Source organism: Xenia sp. Carnegie-2017, unplaced genomic scaffold (genome assembly GCF_021976095.1).
Source record: "Xenia sp. Carnegie-2017 unplaced genomic scaffold, XeniaSp_v1 HiC_scaffold_20, whole genome shotgun sequence".
In the NCBI taxonomy this organism is placed as follows: domain Eukaryota; kingdom Metazoa; phylum Cnidaria; class Anthozoa; order Malacalcyonacea; family Xeniidae; genus Xenia; species Xenia sp. Carnegie-2017.
In genome coordinates this window covers 8,773,997-8,792,493 of record NW_025813483.1, presented here as the reverse complement: position 1 = coordinate 8,792,493, position 18,497 = coordinate 8,773,997, and the positions used below count along the sequence as shown (strand labels likewise).

At 37.0% G+C, this 18,497-nt stretch overlaps 3 protein-coding genes and 1 long non-coding RNA gene across 7 annotated transcripts; 1 reads left to right on the top strand and 3 right to left on the bottom strand.

Annotated features, from left to right (window-relative positions):
- Window positions 1-1,046: 1,046 nt before the first annotated feature.
- On the bottom strand, window positions 1,047-5,083 carry LOC124442530. 2 transcript variants are annotated; one of them, XM_046993032.1, is made up of 2 exons: window positions 5,025-5,083; window positions 1,047-2,298 (listed from the first exon to the last, which is right to left on the bottom strand). In XM_046993032.1, the coding sequence occupies exon 2, from the start codon at window positions 2,086-2,088 to the stop codon at window positions 1,102-1,104; it is 987 nt and encodes a 328-aa protein (XP_046848988.1). In that variant the 5' UTR covers window positions 2,089-2,298; window positions 5,025-5,083; the 3' UTR covers window positions 1,047-1,101. The 2 variants fall into 2 exon arrangements, with proteins under 2 accessions (XP_046848988.1, XP_046848989.1); XM_046993033.1 differs by lacking the exon at window positions 5,025-5,083 and having other exon boundaries at window positions 1,047-1,690; window positions 1,767-2,813.
- Window positions 2,503-5,384, bottom strand: LOC124441647. The gene is made up of 2 exons (XM_046992110.1): window positions 5,279-5,384; window positions 2,503-5,203 (listed from the first exon to the last, which is right to left on the bottom strand). Exon 2 carries the CDS (start codon window positions 5,188-5,190, stop codon window positions 2,503-2,505), a length of 2,688 nt encoding a protein of 895 aa, XP_046848066.1. The 5' UTR covers window positions 5,191-5,203; window positions 5,279-5,384.
- A 93-nt stretch (window positions 5,385-5,477) lies between these two features.
- Window positions 5,478-15,876, top strand: LOC124442367 (NADP-dependent malic enzyme-like). Of its 3 annotated transcripts, none has more exons than XM_046992868.1 (13): window positions 5,478-5,529; window positions 6,265-6,409; window positions 7,105-7,388; window positions 8,452-8,527; window positions 8,999-9,160; window positions 9,697-9,800; window positions 9,867-9,976; window positions 10,815-10,915; window positions 11,659-11,772; window positions 13,056-13,167; window positions 13,683-13,825; window positions 13,925-14,098; window positions 14,786-15,876. In XM_046992868.1, exons 2-13 carry the CDS (start codon window positions 6,278-6,280, stop codon window positions 15,014-15,016), a joined length of 1,743 nt encoding a protein of 580 aa, XP_046848824.1. In that variant the 5' UTR covers window positions 5,478-5,529; window positions 6,265-6,277; the 3' UTR covers window positions 15,017-15,876. The 3 variants fall into 3 exon arrangements, with proteins under 3 accessions (XP_046848824.1, XP_046848825.1, XP_046848823.1); XM_046992867.1 differs by lacking the exon at window positions 5,478-5,529 and adding an exon at window positions 5,555-5,799; XM_046992869.1 differs by lacking the exons at window positions 5,478-5,529; window positions 8,999-9,160 and adding an exon at window positions 5,553-5,799.
- A 981-nt stretch (window positions 15,877-16,857) lies between these two features.
- LOC124442368 lies at window positions 16,858-18,156 on the bottom strand. Its single transcript, XR_006947225.1, has 2 exons — window positions 18,110-18,156; window positions 16,858-17,085 (listed from the first exon to the last, which is right to left on the bottom strand). It is a non-coding gene; the product is annotated as an uncharacterized LOC124442368 (long non-coding RNA).
- Window positions 18,157-18,497: the final 341 nt, after the last annotated feature.

Genomic DNA, 18,497 nt, shown 5'->3' with positions numbered 1-18,497 from the left:
CACTTTCAAAAGAAATCACTAGGGCACAATGGAATGTATGAATATGCACCTCCCAAAGTAACGTTCCAGTTACGCTTTTGTTAGATGTAAGTATATGTAACGAAACAGATCTGAAGTTTTTGAACATTCTATGAGTTGTGTTTTACGATAAGACATATCCGAGGCGAGGGGCGCAATATACAGGGGTGTGTGGGTATTAAGCCCCGCAAGCTATATGGAAGTGGTCGGTGAAGCGCAACAAAGTCACCTCAGTTCTCCTATTGGTCAGAAATGCAATTTACTGGTTGTCTCTATGGAAATCACACACATAATAAGATATGCGCTACCCCAAAAATCTATACTATGGTTTAATATTAGACCTCTGAATGTATTAAATCACCAAATTTGCTCTCTAAGTACTTTGTGTTCGTCAGTAAATTTGAGCCTTGCACCCTTCTGTTCAAAATATCACGCTACGCCCCTGGAGAAATCAGTTCCGAATAAAGTTGGTAGTCACCGGAGAAAACATGGAAAAGTAAAGTGGAAATTAGTGGACTTTAGCGAGAAATTTCCTTTATGTCCTACTGCGACGATAAGAAGATTGGGGTATAGATTTTAGAGAGGAGTAATTATTTTTGTTAATGACGAAACAAAATTTAAAAATTAAACGAAACTTACCTTAAGTTGAAGTTTGATTTGAATTCTACAAGTCATCAGCGGGGAGTTGAAGAGTTGTACGCCCATTCCCAAATTGAATTTTACCCACCTCAAACTCTTCCACTCTTGCAATGGATTCCGGCTGGCTTTGAAATCTGGCTAACTTGCGCATGCGTATGTTCTCTCGTACAACTCTTCCACTCCCCGCTGATGACTTGTAGAATTCAAATCAAACTTCAACTTAAGGTAAGTTTCGTTTAATTTTTAAATTCTACTACGTCATCAGCTATGGTCGTGTCAGAGTTGTACGAGATTTCACAGCAAGCAATGGAGTCAGGATGTAATGTGTCTATTAACAAAGTAGTTTGCTTGCAAAAAAGGTTAACCACAGAAAAAGAGATGGTGGCAAATTTTACATACATTGATTATATTTAAAATTTAAATTTTTCCACCAAAGATAACGATTTAGCTAATTTCGTTTTGCCGTAAAATGGTGGAACCTAGATTAAAAGTTTTCTTAATAGGTTTATTGTAAAATGTCTGAAAAGTGGTTGCATTCGACCAGCCAATCGATTCAACAATTTTCGTCTTATCCCCTACTTGTGTTGCAGCAAATGAAGCGGATGCAGCTCGAGTGCTGTGACTGCCAAACTCTTTGGTGTCAATACCTGCAGCGTTTAATGTTTTACACCAACGTGAGATAGTATTCCGGGAAACCGCTTGATGCGGTTTTATAAAGCTTATTAAAAGTTTTTTACAATTAGAACTGCGCAATTCGTTAGTTCGTTCAATGTATTCCTTCAGGTGTCGTACAATGCAGAGTTCTGGTTCATGAGGGTAGGCTTCATATGTAATAGGAGCAATATGATGACCAAGTCTAGTTGTTTTGATTTTTTCTCGGATTGAAAATACACATTTCGATTCAGATAGATCCATGTCGGTTAAATTTAGCAGGTGGATAGTTTGCCCTCGTTTTCCACTTAGTATTAGAAGAAGGAACGTTAATCGAATAGTAAGATCTTTTAATGTTAACTCATGTATAGGGGGTTGTTTCCTTAAGTAATTAAACACAATATTAACATCCCAAATAGAATTGTAGCGAGGGAATGTAGGTCTTAATTCAAATATACCCTTCATGAATCTTTTCACTAAAGGATGTTGCCCAAATGGAATAGTGTGATTGTTGGTCTGGCATATGGCAGATAATGCACTGCGTGCAGAATTTATAGCAGAGTAAGATAGCCCTGAATGAAAAAGGTTAGTTAAAAATTGAATGATTGTGGTAATAGAGGGATTAAAAAATTCACATTTTGTAGCAACACAAAATTGACTCCATTTAGTTATATAAGTTTGGTATTGGGTTTTTGTTCCCTTTCTCCAAGAGGCCATGATTATCTCTGCTGAACTTGGAGAGACACCTATTGACGTAAGTTGTTGCCTGACACAAGACATATTTTCAACTCGAGCTTTTTTACTAGTGGATGCACTTCTGTTGGTGCAGCTTGTAGTTTGAGCAGGTTTTGCGACAGTGGACAAACATGAGGAGGTTGTAAAAGTATTGGTTCGATTAGGGGATACCAAGGTTGTGCTGGCCAATTTGGTATTACCAAAATGCCTGTGGCTTTTTCCTGTAGAATTTTTTGAACAGTTTGTAAGATGCAGCTGAAAGGAGGGAAACAATAAAATTTTAAGTTGTTCCACGGGATGGAGAAGGCATCAATATATGTTGCCACAGGGTCTGATCGATAAGAGCAGTATTGATTAAACTGTTTGTTTAGTCGTGAAGCGAATAAGTCAATTTCAGGCTGGAAATTAAACTTGCTTATGGCAATCTTGATACAAACGGGATTTAACCTCCATTCGCCTTCACGGTACAATTTTCTTGACTCTATCCGCAATTACATTTTTTGACCCTGGTAAATGTGCGGCAGATATTTTGATCTTGTGCATTATGCAAAATTCCCAGATTTCTAATGCTGTAGTATTTAACATGACACTATGACTAGTGCCCATATTGTTTATGACAAACACTGCAGTACTATTGTCTACCATCATTTTAACATGTTTATTTTTTAGATTAGAAAGAAACGATTTTAGCGCAAATAGTACGGCTTTCATTTCTAGAATATTGATGTGATATTCAGTTTCATGTTTGCACCAGTTTCCTCCAGTGTACTCTTTCCTAGGGCGGCCCCAACCAGTCAGAGATGCATCTGAATAGAGGACGATGTCAACTGGTATAGATAGAATGTATTTAAAAGAGTCCTTTAAATTTTTTAGCCACCATTTCAACTCTGCTTTGGATTCATCGGAAATAATCATAAACGATTCAAAATTGCCTTTGTTTTGTGATAATGCTAAAGTTTTATCTTTCTCAAGCTTTCGATAGTAAAGCGGTCCAAATTCCACTGCTGGAAGGCTTGATACTATATGACCAATTACCTGAGCCACCTCTCTAATCCGAACTTTAGCGGGCGCTAGAATTGCTTTAATAAGGGAGAGCAATTTTTCTTTTTTACTACTGGCAAGTTGAATTGTCATGGTTCGTGAATTTATTAAAAAACCAAGAAAAGTTATTTCTTGTACTGGAATAAATGCAGATTTCAATGGGTGAATGACAAAACCAAGCTTCTCTAATAAAATTAAGGTTTGTATAATTGTGTCAAGGCACTTTTCATAGGAACAGCCTACCAGGAGTAAATCATTGATGTATATGACAATGTGACCTTTTACACGTAATGTGGCCAGAACTGGTTTAAGTAGCTTAGTAAATTTCCTCGGGCAAGAGGAGAGGCCATTAGGAAATGCTGTATATTGGTAAAATTTTCCTTTGTAAAGGAATTTTAAGAACTTTTGAGATTCTGGATGGACAGGTTGGCTATAGTAGGCATCTTTTAAATCTAAAGAGGCCATCCAGCAATCTTTTGTGATAAGTTTAAGTACAGTGTGGATATTTTCCATCTTAAAATGAAAGTTCTCGACCAATTCATTTAGTTTCTTTAAATTTAAAATCAGGCGGACGCCACCATCCTTTTTAGGAGTGGTAAAGATAGGTGATACAAATTCAGTAGAATCAAATTTACTAGGAATAATTACTCCTTTATCTCTCAATGCCTGAATAGCTTCATCGATTTCGCTTTTTCCTTGTTTAGGAAGAGAGTTAGGAGGAGACTGGTGCTGAACTGGTTTAAGACCTTTAAAAGAAATTTTTGCCCCTGAAACCATCTCAAGAATATCGGGGTCTGTAGTAAGCTTTGCCCATTCATTGTGGCATAGTTTAATTTGACCAGCCTGAAATGAATTAACTTTTCTGGTCAAATAAGGTTTAAGTACATGCTCAACAAATTCTGAAAATTGTGTTACCTGATTTTTTAATAACTCTAGTTCTTTGTGAATGTTTTCCGGTTCTGGAAGTTTTGGGGTTTTCTGGGAGGGAACTGTGCCCTCCCTTGTTGGTATAAAAAAGGCTTGCGTGCCTGTGATTGGGTTGATGAAAACCGTTTTGTAAAAATAGTTTGTTGGCCAGGGTATAAGATTCATTACTGTCTTACTAGAGCTTCGAATATTATGAGCACATTTTGCTAGGTCTTCCCCAAACAAAAGAGGGCCCACTTTGTGAGTCCTTGCACAGAGCGGTTTAAAATCAGGATGAAGTATGGGCCGAATTGCCTCTTTGCGCTTGTATGAAAATTCTTTGCATACAAGGCCAAATAAAGCAGTTACATCAAGCAGTGTTGGTATAAGAGCTCTATAATTTGGAATTGTCTTATTTTCCCTGCATTGTAAAAGGTTGTCAATGCTACAAGCAAGCCCTGATAAACCTTTGATGGTGGAATCTTGTAGATTCGCCATTTTGATATCCCCTTTTTTTGTAAATGGCTTCATTTTTTGCCATATTTCTTGATTTATTCTCGGCACATACATTTGCTCGCAATTTTTAGGCCGAGGGTACTTATTAAGAATTTCTTTTAATTTGGTAACGTCAAAATCTTCGCTAAGCTTGGCGTTTATGATTTTTGCAAATTTTTCTGAAATGGGGGGCCCGGTTTGCTCCTTAGAAGATAGTGTTTGAGCAATTTCAGAAAGAAGATCATCGTTATCGACCGCGTTTTCAATTTCTGAATCAATTTCTGGTCCTCCGAATAAACTCAAAGTATCGTCTGATTCATGCACAATCTCAGAGTTTCCCTCAGTACTTTCAGACTCAGGACTTTGCTGGTCAAATGAGCGGTCATTGCCGTCAGAATTGTGCCCAGACTTTGTGGCAATTTTTGCCCTCTTTGGGGCCGAGTGCTCATGCTGTTCGCCTTCGTCTATTATCAATAATTCATTGTTTTCAATAGACGCACGTGGTCGCTTTTTGGCGGCATTATGCTCGTCAAATATACCTTTCAGATATTTATTCGTTTCTGACATGTTAGCCTCCATAGCCGAAAGCAATGAGTATAAACGTGACTCACCGCTAATGGGAGCACTATCAGGCCGTTGCGGCGCGCTGATTTCATAAAATTCAGACACGGCGTGCTCGTCATCGGTTAATGATTCGGATGACATACTTTAATTGTTTCTATATAAATGGAACAAAAGTTATGAACAATAACGTTAGGAAAACGATAAACTTATCTGTAATTAGCGATTGTACCCTTTTTAGAAGATCCTGTGAGAAATTGTATTATGGATGGGAAGGATTATAATGAATAAATATCCTTCCTAAATTTTTCCGTAGCTTCGCTTGGGACAAGACGTACACAACTGGCTAACTTGCGCATGCGTATGCTCTCTCGTACAACTCTGACACGACCATAGCTGATGACGTAGTAGAATTAAAAATGTAATGAATGGAACAATTAACGCTTCGTACAAATAATTAACGCTGTACTTGTACTTAAAAAGGTAATTAAAAAGTTAAACACATTAATTTTTCAGACGAGTTTCCACAGATTAGCCTTTCGGCTTTTGCCTTACAGAAAAGTTCCTTTTTCGGGCAAGTAGTACATGAAAATCTTGTGGCAATCGACGTTAAATGTCTGTCTTGTCAAATCCAACAAAAGTAACCAAAGAGAGGACTTGGATTGACATCGGTCCTAAGAATTCTATGTTTTTGAGAACCTATAAAGATAGGAGTTTCTGTATTTTACTGGCACGAGGCAGGGTTTATTGCAGGTTAGCTAACTGGCTTGTCTTCAGTTTAAAAACGGTCTCTTGGCTATCCACGATAGCGACTTACCTTCCATCAATGATCGAAATAATGTGTATCTTCAAGATAACACATGAAAAATTGAAAAACGCTTGAGATTTGTACTTTTGCACACAAGTTTAACACTTTAATTTACTCCATACCCACATTGAGCAGTTATCCATGTTATTTTTATGCCACAATAATAAAAGTCCAAAGTGAGTAAAAAAATCTAAAATTTCAATGAGTGACACTTTGTGATCTTATTACAACTTTACAATAGCCAGGAGCAAACATACTCATCACCTTAGGCCACTCAATTACTTATGTGAATTTGGTGTGGGGTTCTAGCTTAGAGTACATGCTTTATTGCCAATTGCCATACCATTAGCTTTGTCAAATAAGTCGCTATAACAAGCTAAACGGTACGTAAACATGTCTTCACGCTACAGGAGCGAAGAAAGCATGAACAACGCGAAATGCAGTTTGCTTTGGGGCAATGGTTTGGCTAAATGTTCACGGACGGCGCAAAGATACATGTCAAAAATCCCTTCCATTCAAGCAGCGGATATTATGCGAGACCCACGATTAAACAAGGTTTGTCGCATGATATATTCATTAGAATTCGTATATTTTAAAGAATTTCTAAATCAAAAAATTAATTTGTCCATTAGCTGAAACATTTTGGCAATTCGCCCTTCGGATTTAGGGTTATAAAGCGGAAGCGACTATTCGCGAAGATTTTTAAATCGCCTAATATTATAATGTGATGCGGTCGCATTTACTTCAATCTGCGTCATCTGAATGATTCACCGTGAGAATTATAACGGCTATCGGCATTGTTGCTTGGGGTTTAATTATAAAATATGCCATGTTTCACTGATTTTTTCGCTAACCTAGTCTCGTGACTGTACTTCGTTCATTGTTGTTTCATCTGAGGTGTATTATTCTACGTTTTGTAATCGACTTTTCTAGGGTCTGTGTTTGAAAGGGCTGCCCATCATTTTAATACGACCAACTTGTTTGTTCTATATCAGTTTCTGGATAAACTCACAAAACCTTCAGGGGGGGAGGGTATAACACCTCCAACCCTACACTGTTCTCGTGTTTTCTCCTGCCTCAAAGAGATGAGCATCTGCCAATATTGCGATTCTTTTGTGCAAATCAATGCTTGCCACTTTGATGCTATGTTGCCAAGCTTTTAAACTTGCTTTCAAAGCATTTCATGCATTGAGCAAGCTCGAGTAACAGTGTTCCTATAGTAATGACTAATGATCTTCCATCACATGAAGGGCACAGGCTTTCCTTTGGAAGAGCGACAGATATTGGGCATTCATGGCTTGTTGCCACCGACGCTTGGTAATCAGGAGTTGCAAGCACAACGAATAATGTTGCAACTCTCTCGCAAGGAGAGTGATTTGCATAAATACCTAGATCTAATGGCTCTCCTTCAAAGAAATGAGCGGCTTTTCTACAGAGTGCTTATGGACAATCTGGTGGAGTTGATGCCTGTTGTGTACACACCAACTGTGGGAAAAGCTTGCCAGAAATATGGAGAGATTTTCACCAGTCCAAAGTATGTATCATGTAAAATAAATTTTTTCTGGATGTTACTATGTGTGCAGATATGCACAATATCATATGTAGTCATGCTAAGACATGTGGTTGGTTTGATTTAAAGCTGGGTAAATGCTTTATAATCAATGGCTTCATTTATAATATATACCATGGATATATTTTTTGGGGAATGCCATCACCCAAATTTCATTTTGCACCTCCCCCCATAATAAAAAGTTTTTACACCCTTAAGAAGCAGTTAACCCACAATTTTTTTAGAAAAACAAGTGTGCAGTGACTTTTCTGAGCAATATTTCAACTTTACACTACCTTTTGCTAGCTACACTTTCCAATCCCCTCTAAAGTTCTTACTCTCTTACTTTGTTGTATGCTACTTATTTAACAGCTCACCTCCCCAAAATATTTAGCACCCTCCTGTAAAAAAATATGAAATCCATCCATGACATGTGCAGGAATATAGTTAGAGATTACAATAAAAAAAGAAAAATGACAGTTTTATTACACAAAGCATCAAAAAAATTGTTAATAGAACATCTGTTACCAATTAGGTTTGACTGCCTAATTGCTTCAATCATGACATGTAATTATGAATGTATTTAGGGATATTGATTACCTGAAGGTATCCTGTTCAAACATGTCTCTCCCCTCCCCATCTTTTCGCACTCAGTAGTTGGTTCTGCTCTGTAAATTGGATTCAAAGCATTATCATTATTCATTTCTTTAGAAAGAAATTGTTTTTACAGTAAATGGACACAGAATGCCTGACCAAATTTGCAGCCTGGCTCTGCCATTTCCCCCATTATACCCTTAAATGATTATTCTCAGAAAAATTTCAGCATTGTCAAATGATTTAAACTATAATATCATATTTACAAACCTGCATCATTTTTGTCTAAAGTCTTCTTTGTGAAATGGCCATGTCAACATATGTAAGACAGTAATTACAACAATAACTGTAACAATAATGGCAACATTTAGCTGACCATCAAACTTGTGAATGGTATATTTTTCAATAATTAAAACTAGTCCAGTAATTATGTATTTTGTTGACTTCGTTGCAGAGGCTTGTTCATATCAATCAAAGACAAAGGGCATGTTAATCAACTTGTTGGAAACTGGCCGGAGCAAAATGTCAAAGTAAGTTCTTAATTGTGCTTTTATATAATCGCATAGTGTTAAAGAACTAATGCCTCTCAATTGTTGACGACTCGTCGTCTCAGCCTTCTCAATCATGAACAAGAGGAATTTGTTTCACATGAACTTATGTCATTATGTCTGTATTCAGTTTGATCATTTACAATCGTGGCCTGAGATTTGCCAGGCGGAAAGCGAATTTTCAATATGAACATAATAGCCCAACATAAGACTTTTAAAAAAGCCATCACAATAATAAAATAAAGAAAGACAACTTCAGATTATTTGAGATAAATTATATACACGAGGTTTTAAATACAAGCATATATTACAGGGTGTTAAATTACATGTGAGGGGAGTAGGAAGTTTAGATGACGGAATTAAGTGAGTTGCCTTGGGTGTTAAGAGAGGGTTTTAAGTTTGGATATAAGAAGGCTTTCATAGTCAAGTAAATATCATTTTATTATTAAATAGTTGGTTGTGATGACAGATGGAGAACGAATTCTTGGTCTAGGCGATCTGGGTTGCCATGGAATGGGTATTCCTGTGGGCAAACTTGCTCTGTGTACGGCATGCGCCGGCATTGATCCTGCAATGTGTCTGCCTATACAGATAGATGTTGGAACTAACAATCAGGTTCATCTTAATGAAGTTTGTGAATAGACCCTGGTATGCTTGTGCTGAATGAGATTGTGAGAACAGTCAGCAGTATTTACTAAAATTTTGACTACGATAACGATTGTTGAAGATGATAGTGATGAAAGAACAGAGAACAAGAACAGTCTTTCACTACCTAAAATATAAACTAAGATAACGTGTGTCAGTGTAGGTAGTGATGAATGAACAACAGAGAACAAGAACAGTCTTTCACTACCTAAAATATAAACTAAGATAATGTGTGTCACAGTGTAGGTAGTGATGAATGAACAGAGAATGAGAACAGTCTTTACACTGCATAAAACATAAATTAAGATTATTTGTGTCAGTGAGGGTAGTGATAAATCAATAACGAAAAACGAGAGCATTCTTCATATTACCAAAAATACGAACTGATAATGTATTGTGTACCAATGTAAGAAGAGGTAAAAAAAGAAAATAAGACGAACATTAGTTGTACAAACTCGTAAATTTTGTAATAAATTTGATGTAATGACTTGATACTCGTGTCGTAGGAACTGCTGGGTGATCCATTTTATGTTGGAATACGAGAAAAAAGAGTTAGGGGAGAAGAATATAATGAATTAATTGACGAGACGATTCATGCCTTGACAGACAGGTGACGATATGAAAAAAAAATCATTGCTAGTTCTTCTCTCGTTTAATGAAAAATGCATTTTTGAAGGTTTGGTAAGAACACTCTTATTCAATTCGAAGACTTTGGCAATCACAACGCGTTTCATTTCCTTGAAAAGTATCGTTCAAAGATTTGCACTTTCAACGACGATATTCAAGGTTGGTGATGTGAAAGAGTATCCCTTCGGAAGTTCAGTTCCGTCGAACCAACTGAAATTTATTTTTCTGGTCGTTGAAAAGTTTTGATTTGAAGTAAAAGCAGTTTTTGGCGCAGAAAACAAGATGAAACACCGAAGATAATTGGTCAATAATTAAAAAAGGTGTTTTCATTGGTCGCCATGTTGGGCGAAAACGCCATATAGTTAGTTTAAAGAATTCATGTAAATTTCATGCTCTGTTGAGCATCGGCACTTTCATGAAAGGGACCGATTACATGGGGCGAGTTGTCCGCTTAAAATGGGTCAACTCGCCGAACGAGTAAAAATTGCAATTACATAAAAGGTGTTGACCTGTAGGGAAAGGCAATTTTTAGTAATAATGCATGAATGCCTATCTGTTTTGTCGACTTTGCTGGACCAAATGTATTTTTTGATACTTGTGAGCCATAATCACACATACTGCTTCACAGCTGTTGTTTTTACTCATTAAACTGAGTACGGAGTCAACTCGGATAACCGGGTCAACTCGCCAAGACGGGACAACTCGCCCATGTAATCTGCCCTTAATAGTCCAACATGGCCGCTTCGACTTCGCATGGAAACACTCTATAACGACGCAGGAAAAATCAGCTAATTTTAACGTTTTGAAATTCTCGAAGTTTCTACTCTATACAATTATGCATGAACTGATTTGTATTAGCTTACAGTTTCAAAGCTCGCAGTGATAGCTTGCGCTCATAATCCAACGTCAAAACATAGGGGTTGTGACTTACATGCGGTAATCTTATGTCAAATTACAGCACTTCCAGAGTCTCAAGCCTGCCATTCTGGATTTGTAGGTACCGCAGCTGTTGCTGTTGCAGGGGTACTTGCAAGTCAACGATTATCAAAGAAAAATCGACTTTCGGATAATACATTTGTGTTTTTGGGAGCAGGCGAGGTAATTCTTTCTACGTTGCACACGGTGTATAAAACAAAATGTTTAAGAACGTTATCTGGGGCGTGTAAAACAAAATGTGTGAGAACGTTTGCTGGGTTGTGTAAAACAAAACATGTAAGAATGCTTGGCGAATAGTTTAAAACAAAATGTGTGAGAACGTTTGCTGGGATGTGTAAAACAAAACATGTAAGAACGCTTGCTGGATCGTGTAAAACAAATTGTGTGAGAACGTTTGCTGGGGTGTGTAAACAAAATGTGTAACAACGCCATCTTGAAAGGTAGAAAAAAGCAAAACTCAAAATGAAAAATAAGCTAAAAGAAGGTTTAAAAAACCAATCTTACCAAAAATTTTAAAAAACAAACCAAGTCACTCTACTTTCCAACTCTACATCAACTCAAGAAAAGCAGATATTAGTCGTAAATATCGTCAGTTGCCACCTTAGAAGACGGCGGTTTGCCACATTCATAACTATACAATTGCCACGAACCAGATATTTAGCAGATTTAGTTCCAGGTCATTGTTGTGATCCGGTTAACTAAGCATACATCGAATATGGTAAGATATGTTTGCATTTATTGCGAGGTCTACTTGTGGTCAGCATGTTTATATTAGGTCAAGCTTTAGATTTGGGAAAAACAAAATGTATGCCGTCATAACTTTGGATTTGTAATCAGAAATTATTTATCATTCCAATACTTTATCATTCTAAATATTACCATCATCGTGTTTTTGTTTTGTTTAGGCAGCTATTGGCATTTCAAATTTGCTAGTACTCGCGATGAAGGAAGAAGGACTTGACGAAAATGAAGCTAGAGGGAAAATATCATTGATTGATTCGAAAGGACTCGTTGTCAAAGTACGTGTCCAGTGAGGCTACTGCAGTTTAGCGCACACCTCTGTCGCTGTCCAAAAAATACAGTGGCCGAGAGCGATAAGCAGCGGGAAATTTTCATTGTCTTATGGCCTTCTCATGTGCTTCGAACAATCAAACGTACCACGAATTTGTGTATTCTTGCTAATTAATAACAATACGAGTCCGCACTTCGCACGTAGGCGCCTCTGGTGTCCGCTAAACTGCCTTCTACCAAGGTTTTAGGGTATCGATCTTTAAGCAGCCTGTCTAAGTGTCTGTCATTCATGTAAACACAAATGATCGGTAGCAAAAGTTTTCTAAGATCTCAAGGAACACTTGACCCTCGACTTGATCCGAAATTTGTAGCCAATAAATTTTACATCTTCTATAAATTATTGGAATTGTTGAGGGTTAACCGAGAGGCTTGAGTCAAGTTCATCATGTATTCAAATTATAACATTTTCAGTAATTCCTGGGATTGAGAATTATTGAAGTGCCTATATCAGGGTCAGGGAAAAGACTTCTTTTATATAGTTGAAATGGTTTAAAGAACATTTGGAATATATTTTATAGGACAAAAATGTTATATTCAGGGGCTTTTTGGACCTAGAAGTTGTTGACTCAGTGCAGAAAGTGACGTGCATATAGGTGAACACATGTATTAAAGAATAAAGATATAGCTTTCATGATACAGGTTCCTAGTAAACAATAAAAGTTTGAAAAGTACAACTGTTCAGACGCCATTTTTTCCACTATACGGCGTTTATACTTTACGAAGCGAGCGTTTTCTCATGTGTACTTCACATTCGGCGCCGAGTCACCTACTTCTAGGCCCGAAAAGGCCATTAATATAAAATTTTCGACTTTTTAAATGTATAGCAAACGTTCTCAAAACCAATTAACTATCTAAAGAAGCTATTTCCCTGACCCTGATATAGGCACTTATGCACTGTATGGACAGGGGCGAAACTAGGACGTTAATTGGTGTGTGGGGGTATATATTCATATATTCAGCTCTGCCCTGCTAATTTCTTTTGTTTGCAAATTTAATTTCAAAAGATGTCAGTAGGGCAGAGCTGAATATATGAATACTTACCCACCCCCCTCCAATTAGCGTTCTAGTTTCGCCCCCGTGTATGGAATGACTTTATTGAATTGCTTGAAAAGAAATGAAAACTCTGTAAATTGATGTCAAGCTCCTTCTATTGCTTTGCATATTCAAGCAAAGTAAAAATTCTCTGGTTATTTCATTTGGTAGCAAAAGTTTGCTGCATAATCTATTCCAGGATAGAACCGTGGGAGGGTTAACAGAGACAAAGTTAAAATACGCCCACGAAACTGGCTACATTGACAATTTACTTGACGCTGTGAACGCCATCAAGCCATCTGTTCTTATTGGTGAGTTATGGTTTTTATCTTACGTCGGATAAGTCGTTTACTATCTTAGAGTCTCGAAAATACCCTTCCCGTCAAAGTAACCGCCCCCGTTGATTGCAGCTGTCTTTTTAAGTATTTACCGAAGAGTCGCGAAAGTAGCCGCTCCTTCTAAAGTAACCGCCCTCTCCAAAGTAACCGCCTCTTCATAGAAGTTTCTAGTGCTTTACAACATTTATTCTTCATCATCCAAATAAAACGTTCATGTACATTTGTGTCAGGCACGACAACTTTACTGAAACGCATTGAAAAATACCGTTAATAAAGCGTGGATTAAGAGTTAACTCTTGAAGTTAACCGATGCTGAAAGTAACGACTCGTAACTAAGCGCACTCTGAAACTAAACGCATGAAAGCAGCCCCCCTTTGAAGACACTAATTTCGAAAGTAGCACGCGCGGACACTTTCGAAACTCTACGGTATATCCTATAATGCACACATACGGAGGCTGACCAAGTTCAATGTCGGTATCTTGTTTAGGAGTTGCTGCTGTTCCCGGCTCATTTAACGAGGACGTATGTCGTACAATGGCAAGTCTTAACGACCGTCCAGTTATCTTCGCTCTAAGTAATCCAACTTCGAAATCGGAATGTAGTGCGGAACAGGCGTATACATGGACGAAGGTGACAAATGATACCAAAATTTCATGTGGAAAGGCTAATTTTTCGTGAAAACTCCAGTCACCATGCAATGTGCACATTTAACAACATGCTCAATTTTAGGGAAAGTGCGTATTCGCAAGTGGTAGTCCATTTTCATCGGTCACTCTTGCGGATGGACTCCAGTTCACTCCCGGTCAGGGAAATAATTGCTACATCTTTCCCGGTGTTGCACTTGGTACCATTGTATCCGGGGCACAAAGGGTCTCTGAAAGCATTTTCCTGGAGGCTGCAAAGGTATCATAAGTCTTTCTGGGTATTGAGTAATGTATACAGCGAGTACATGTACAGGGTGTGTGTAAAAAAGATGAGCAGTTTGTAAATGCTAAGTTGATTTGTGTTAGTACCGGTATTTTCACATCCTCAGTTCAATTTAACATTAAAAACAAATAGAAAATTCAACCTCGAAAAACGGGAAAGTGACTTATAGAAACCGCATTTTGAAGACTGGTGCACAAAAAAGTACATGCAATTTGTGAGTTAAAATAGATAATAACCCAAATTAACACATCTACACGGCAGACTTAACTTTTCCTCAAATTTTTGGAATTTGTCATACTTTGGAAACCAAGGCGCAAACCTTCGTTTCATGAGAACAAAATTAATTTCTACACCACGTTCCTTAAAAATGCTGTTTCTGAAAACCACTCTCCCGTTTTTCGAGGTCTAATTTTCCGTCTGTTTTTTTTAGTGCTAATTTGAAGTGAGAATGCTTAAGTACCCACACTAACACAATCTTTGAGCTAAATTTATAGTCTACTAAGCATTCCAAAAGTGTTATATATTTTTTGTACACACTGTATTTTCCTATGTACAATTAGTTTCAAGCTTTTCAAAATGGCGGTTTTTGTGACTCAGTGAATAAGTTAGTATAAAGGGAAGCAGAGCTCAAAAACATTGACTTCTACGTGTACTATCGTTTAGAGCCTGGCAAGTCAGGTTTCGGAGGAGCAGCTATTAAAAGGATGTATATATCCACCGCTTGCAGATATTCGTCAAGTTTCAGTGAAAATTGCCGCGAAAGTTGCCGAGCATGCGTACAAAACTGGTCTTGCTACCGTTCTTCCTGAACCCAAGGACAAAATTGCCACGATTACAGAGGGACTGTATTCCCCTGAATACATCTCGTTTGTACCTCGGACTTATGTGTGGTGAAATGCCAAAAATTTCACATTATCACGAAATAAAATGCACACATACCCGTTAACAAATTTTAAAATTACCTTACTTGTATTAAAATTCGAGTCGTACTCATTTTCGCTAAGCTTTAAATTCGCGCGATTTAATTTCGCGCACTTTGTTGACAATTATTCGCGCAGCTTTAAATTCGCGCAAGTAGATTTATGTGCTCGTTCTTTTTGGTTTGTTCAAAAGAACTATTAATAATTAACGCATTTATATTGAGCTTTCTTTATTAAGAAATACCTCAATATTCATCAAAAAAGCGATTGGGTGGCCTTAAAAATGGCTTCAAAATAAAGCGTGAGTTCACTGTCCCAACAAGAACTAAAAAATGTAATAAATGATATTGCCTAACAATATACTTTATAAGTCAAACAAAAGTTTAGCTACAGTTCAAATGTGCTATTGGTCTGTTTACCAAAATCAAATATGCTATTGGTCTGTTTACCATAATCAGAGGCAAGATTGAACCATTGTCACTGGTCGGACATTTGCCTCGAGAGATTTCCCGATTTTGCAAGTTCTTTTTTGAATATGGGGGCAACATAGAAGCATGTGTGTGTGACATCAAACTTCGTCGATCCCCATTACCACAAGGAGGCTTGGAGGTTCCTATTACCCTAACAGTCATGCAGAACAATGCAAGTTTTAGGATATACAGCAAAATGCAGGCATTCGTGACGGAATACTACGTAGAACCTGAGAATATCCCGACTGAAATTGTACAGGATGAAAATGAAGACATTTTTGATTTTTAATGTTACCAGGACAACTATAAGCATATGTCAATATGTATATGCGTTAATAAAACAACTGATTTGCATAACCAACAATGAATGTCTCATATTACACTACAAAGCTTTTCGCGCGGATTATATTTCGCGCAGTACTAAAATTCGCGCACTCAGCGCTGCGCGAATTCTAGTACTGCGCGAATTTTAATACAAGTAAGGTATATAAAATGGCTTGTCTTCTAATATACAAAAAATCAAAAATGACTTTAGATCGAGAGTGTGTTCATTATTGCTTTCTTGGCGTCTTGCAGGGTTTGTACAAAACTTGAATGTCCTCGTATGTTCTCTAATGTCCTTGAACGTTCTTGAATTTAAGTTAAAAATTCAAGGCCTTAAAAGTACAAAAATACAGTAAAATGTGTTCGAAAGTGCTTGAAATCAAATTTTTGGGTAGAATTTTTGTAAAATGTCACCACACTACTTTCTTTTCAAAAGTGAAGTTGAAAATGTATCTTAACCTTTTACTGTATAAAAAAGTAAATCGTGAGCTAAATGGTTAAGTTCAAAACTTTGAAGTAATCTAACAACATGGCAGCCTTCAAGTCATATGAAAACACAGCATTTGCTCTCGATTCATTAGAAAAAATTTTTTTGTTTTAATTTTGATGTTTTTAATGTTTCCTCACTTTAGTTGTGCTCTTTGTGCAACACAAAGTGTTTCTTGTCCTTAAATTTTTCAAAGTATTTCCTTGAAAGTCGTTGAAAAGTGTTTGAATTTCGTTACTTTAGCAATATACGAACCCTTTGGTCTTGTTTTGCTGCCGTATTTCGTCATACTTGTCAATGAAAAGAAGATTGTGAAAAGTTTTTCATAAACAAAAAAATCCGCTTCTGATAAATATCTAGATTGTTGTTTGGCGTGGTTTATGGCTGCTATCCAACAGCGTTTTCACCTGACAATGATATCATGGCCGCCATGTTGGTGAACCAATTATAAAACGCGTGCACTGATTGGTCTATAGCTGAGCTTGTATTAGCCTGTGCAAACTGATCTGAGCTCAACCAATGGAGCACAATAAATTAAATCAATCAAAGAGAACTTACAAATCAATCATCTATACACGTTACAGGAAAGAATTAAAACATTTGTTTTAAATTTATCTTCTTCGCACGGTTGTTATTTTATAAATGAAATGAAAGATATTCTTCATGTTTGCCTTGGTTTATGCGAACCTCAGAGACGTTTACGAGAACTCGAGATCAGTGGAAACTTGAGAAAGAAGGTCGATTTCCTCGGTTAGCATACACCTGTGAATGAAAACACAGTAATCATCTTTCATTTCTGAATTGAAAAGAATTTTAATAAAGTTGTTTTGTTTGGTACACCAACATGACTGCTTTCTCTATTGTCATGTTCATCCCTGGGGAAAAAGCGAAAAATCTCTGAACAACAAAATTGCTGCAAACTTATTCTCAAAAAAATGACTATGACACAAAATTTTTAATTGTTTCATAAATAAAAGATCCCCTAAAACTGTAATGGACTTTCTATCATAGCATTCTTTACATGTTTACGTCTGGAATTATAGAAGCTTTAGTGATGTGTAAATTGAAGAATTTGTGTTCTATCTTTTCTTAATTTACATATCTTAAAATCATATGTTTTAATTTGTTACACTAGGAACCTGCTTTTGTTTTCTCTAAACTATTGTATTTTTACTGAAACCGATCACTATGGCAAGCCAAAGCGGACGAAAGTGTATCGAGTTTTACACGCAATGGTTGAGTTTTAAATATTATAGTATTAAGTATTTTTTTTGAACTATAGTATATAAAACTCAACTATTGCGTGTAAAACTCGAACACTTTTGTCTGCTTTGGCTTGCCATAGATCGCCGACTGAGGGCCTGTTTCAAACGTCAAACTTTACACACGTCGAACATAATAAAAACAAAAGAAAATGAGGTGAAATTCCTCATCATCTTTTGTGATCGATGCATCGTCATATGTAAAGCTCGACGTTTGAAACGGGACCACAGTATAGAAACATACACTAGTCTCACTCCACTCTGCAAACTTGGTGCTGTACATTTAATTAGATTACTGGCTGCGGCTAGCCATCTCTGCCCTCCCATTGCTCGAAAAAAGCAATTGACTGGCTGCTACTTTGCTAATTACAAGCGTAATAAAATATGCGCTACACAAAAAATTTCTATAGAGTGGTATTACTGTTTGTTTCTATACTGTGACGGGACTAACATAAAGCATATTTATTTTTAGCTAAACTCAACGCAAATAACAAATATGTTAATTCGGAAACGCCCAAACATACCTTTCCTAACTTACATATCACAAAGACTTCGATAAATCCAAAGGTTTCAAACATTAATGTTAAAAAGTCCATTGCAGTTTTTTGAGATCTTTTATATGAACAACAAAAAATTTCGCGACTTATGCACTTTGAAGATGCCCCAACTATCTTCATCCCATTTCTATAAAAATACATCGGTGTTATCGGAGATAAAAAATCGTTTCAATTTTAATATCCGAAGTACATCGAAAGTCATTTGCCAATGGCATTTCCTTCAAACCTTCAAATAAGGTAAAGGAGTCCTCGGTCACATGTTAAGAACATGAAGCTCGACTTCCCAGATAACCGCTGTGACGTAGTATTAATGGCATCCTGAGATTTTCATTTTATCCTGTGATGAAAGAACTTA

What these genes read in the sequence shown, in the direction of transcription:
- LOC124442530 (XM_046993032.1), bottom strand. Translation starts at nt 2,088, where the DNA reads ATGTCTTGTGTCAGGCAACAACTTACGTCAATAGGTGTCTCTCCAAGT.
- LOC124441647 (XM_046992110.1), bottom strand. Translation starts at nt 5,190, where the DNA reads ATGTCATCCGAATCATTAACCGATGACGAGCACGCCGTGTCTGAATTT.
- LOC124442367 (XM_046992867.1), top strand. Translation starts at nt 5,660, where the DNA reads ATGTCTGTCTTGTCAAATCCAACAAAAGTAACCAAAGAGAGGACTTGG. An exon ending in ATGTTGGAACTAACAATCAG is followed by an intron (nt 9,161 to 9,696) that starts GTTCATCTTAAT and finishes CTCGTGTCGTAG; the next exon opens with GAACTGCTGGGTGATCCATT. An exon ending in AGGCGTATACATGGACGAAG is followed by an intron (nt 13,826 to 13,924) that starts GTGACAAATGAT and finishes GCTCAATTTTAG; the next exon opens with GGAAAGTGCGTATTCGCAAG.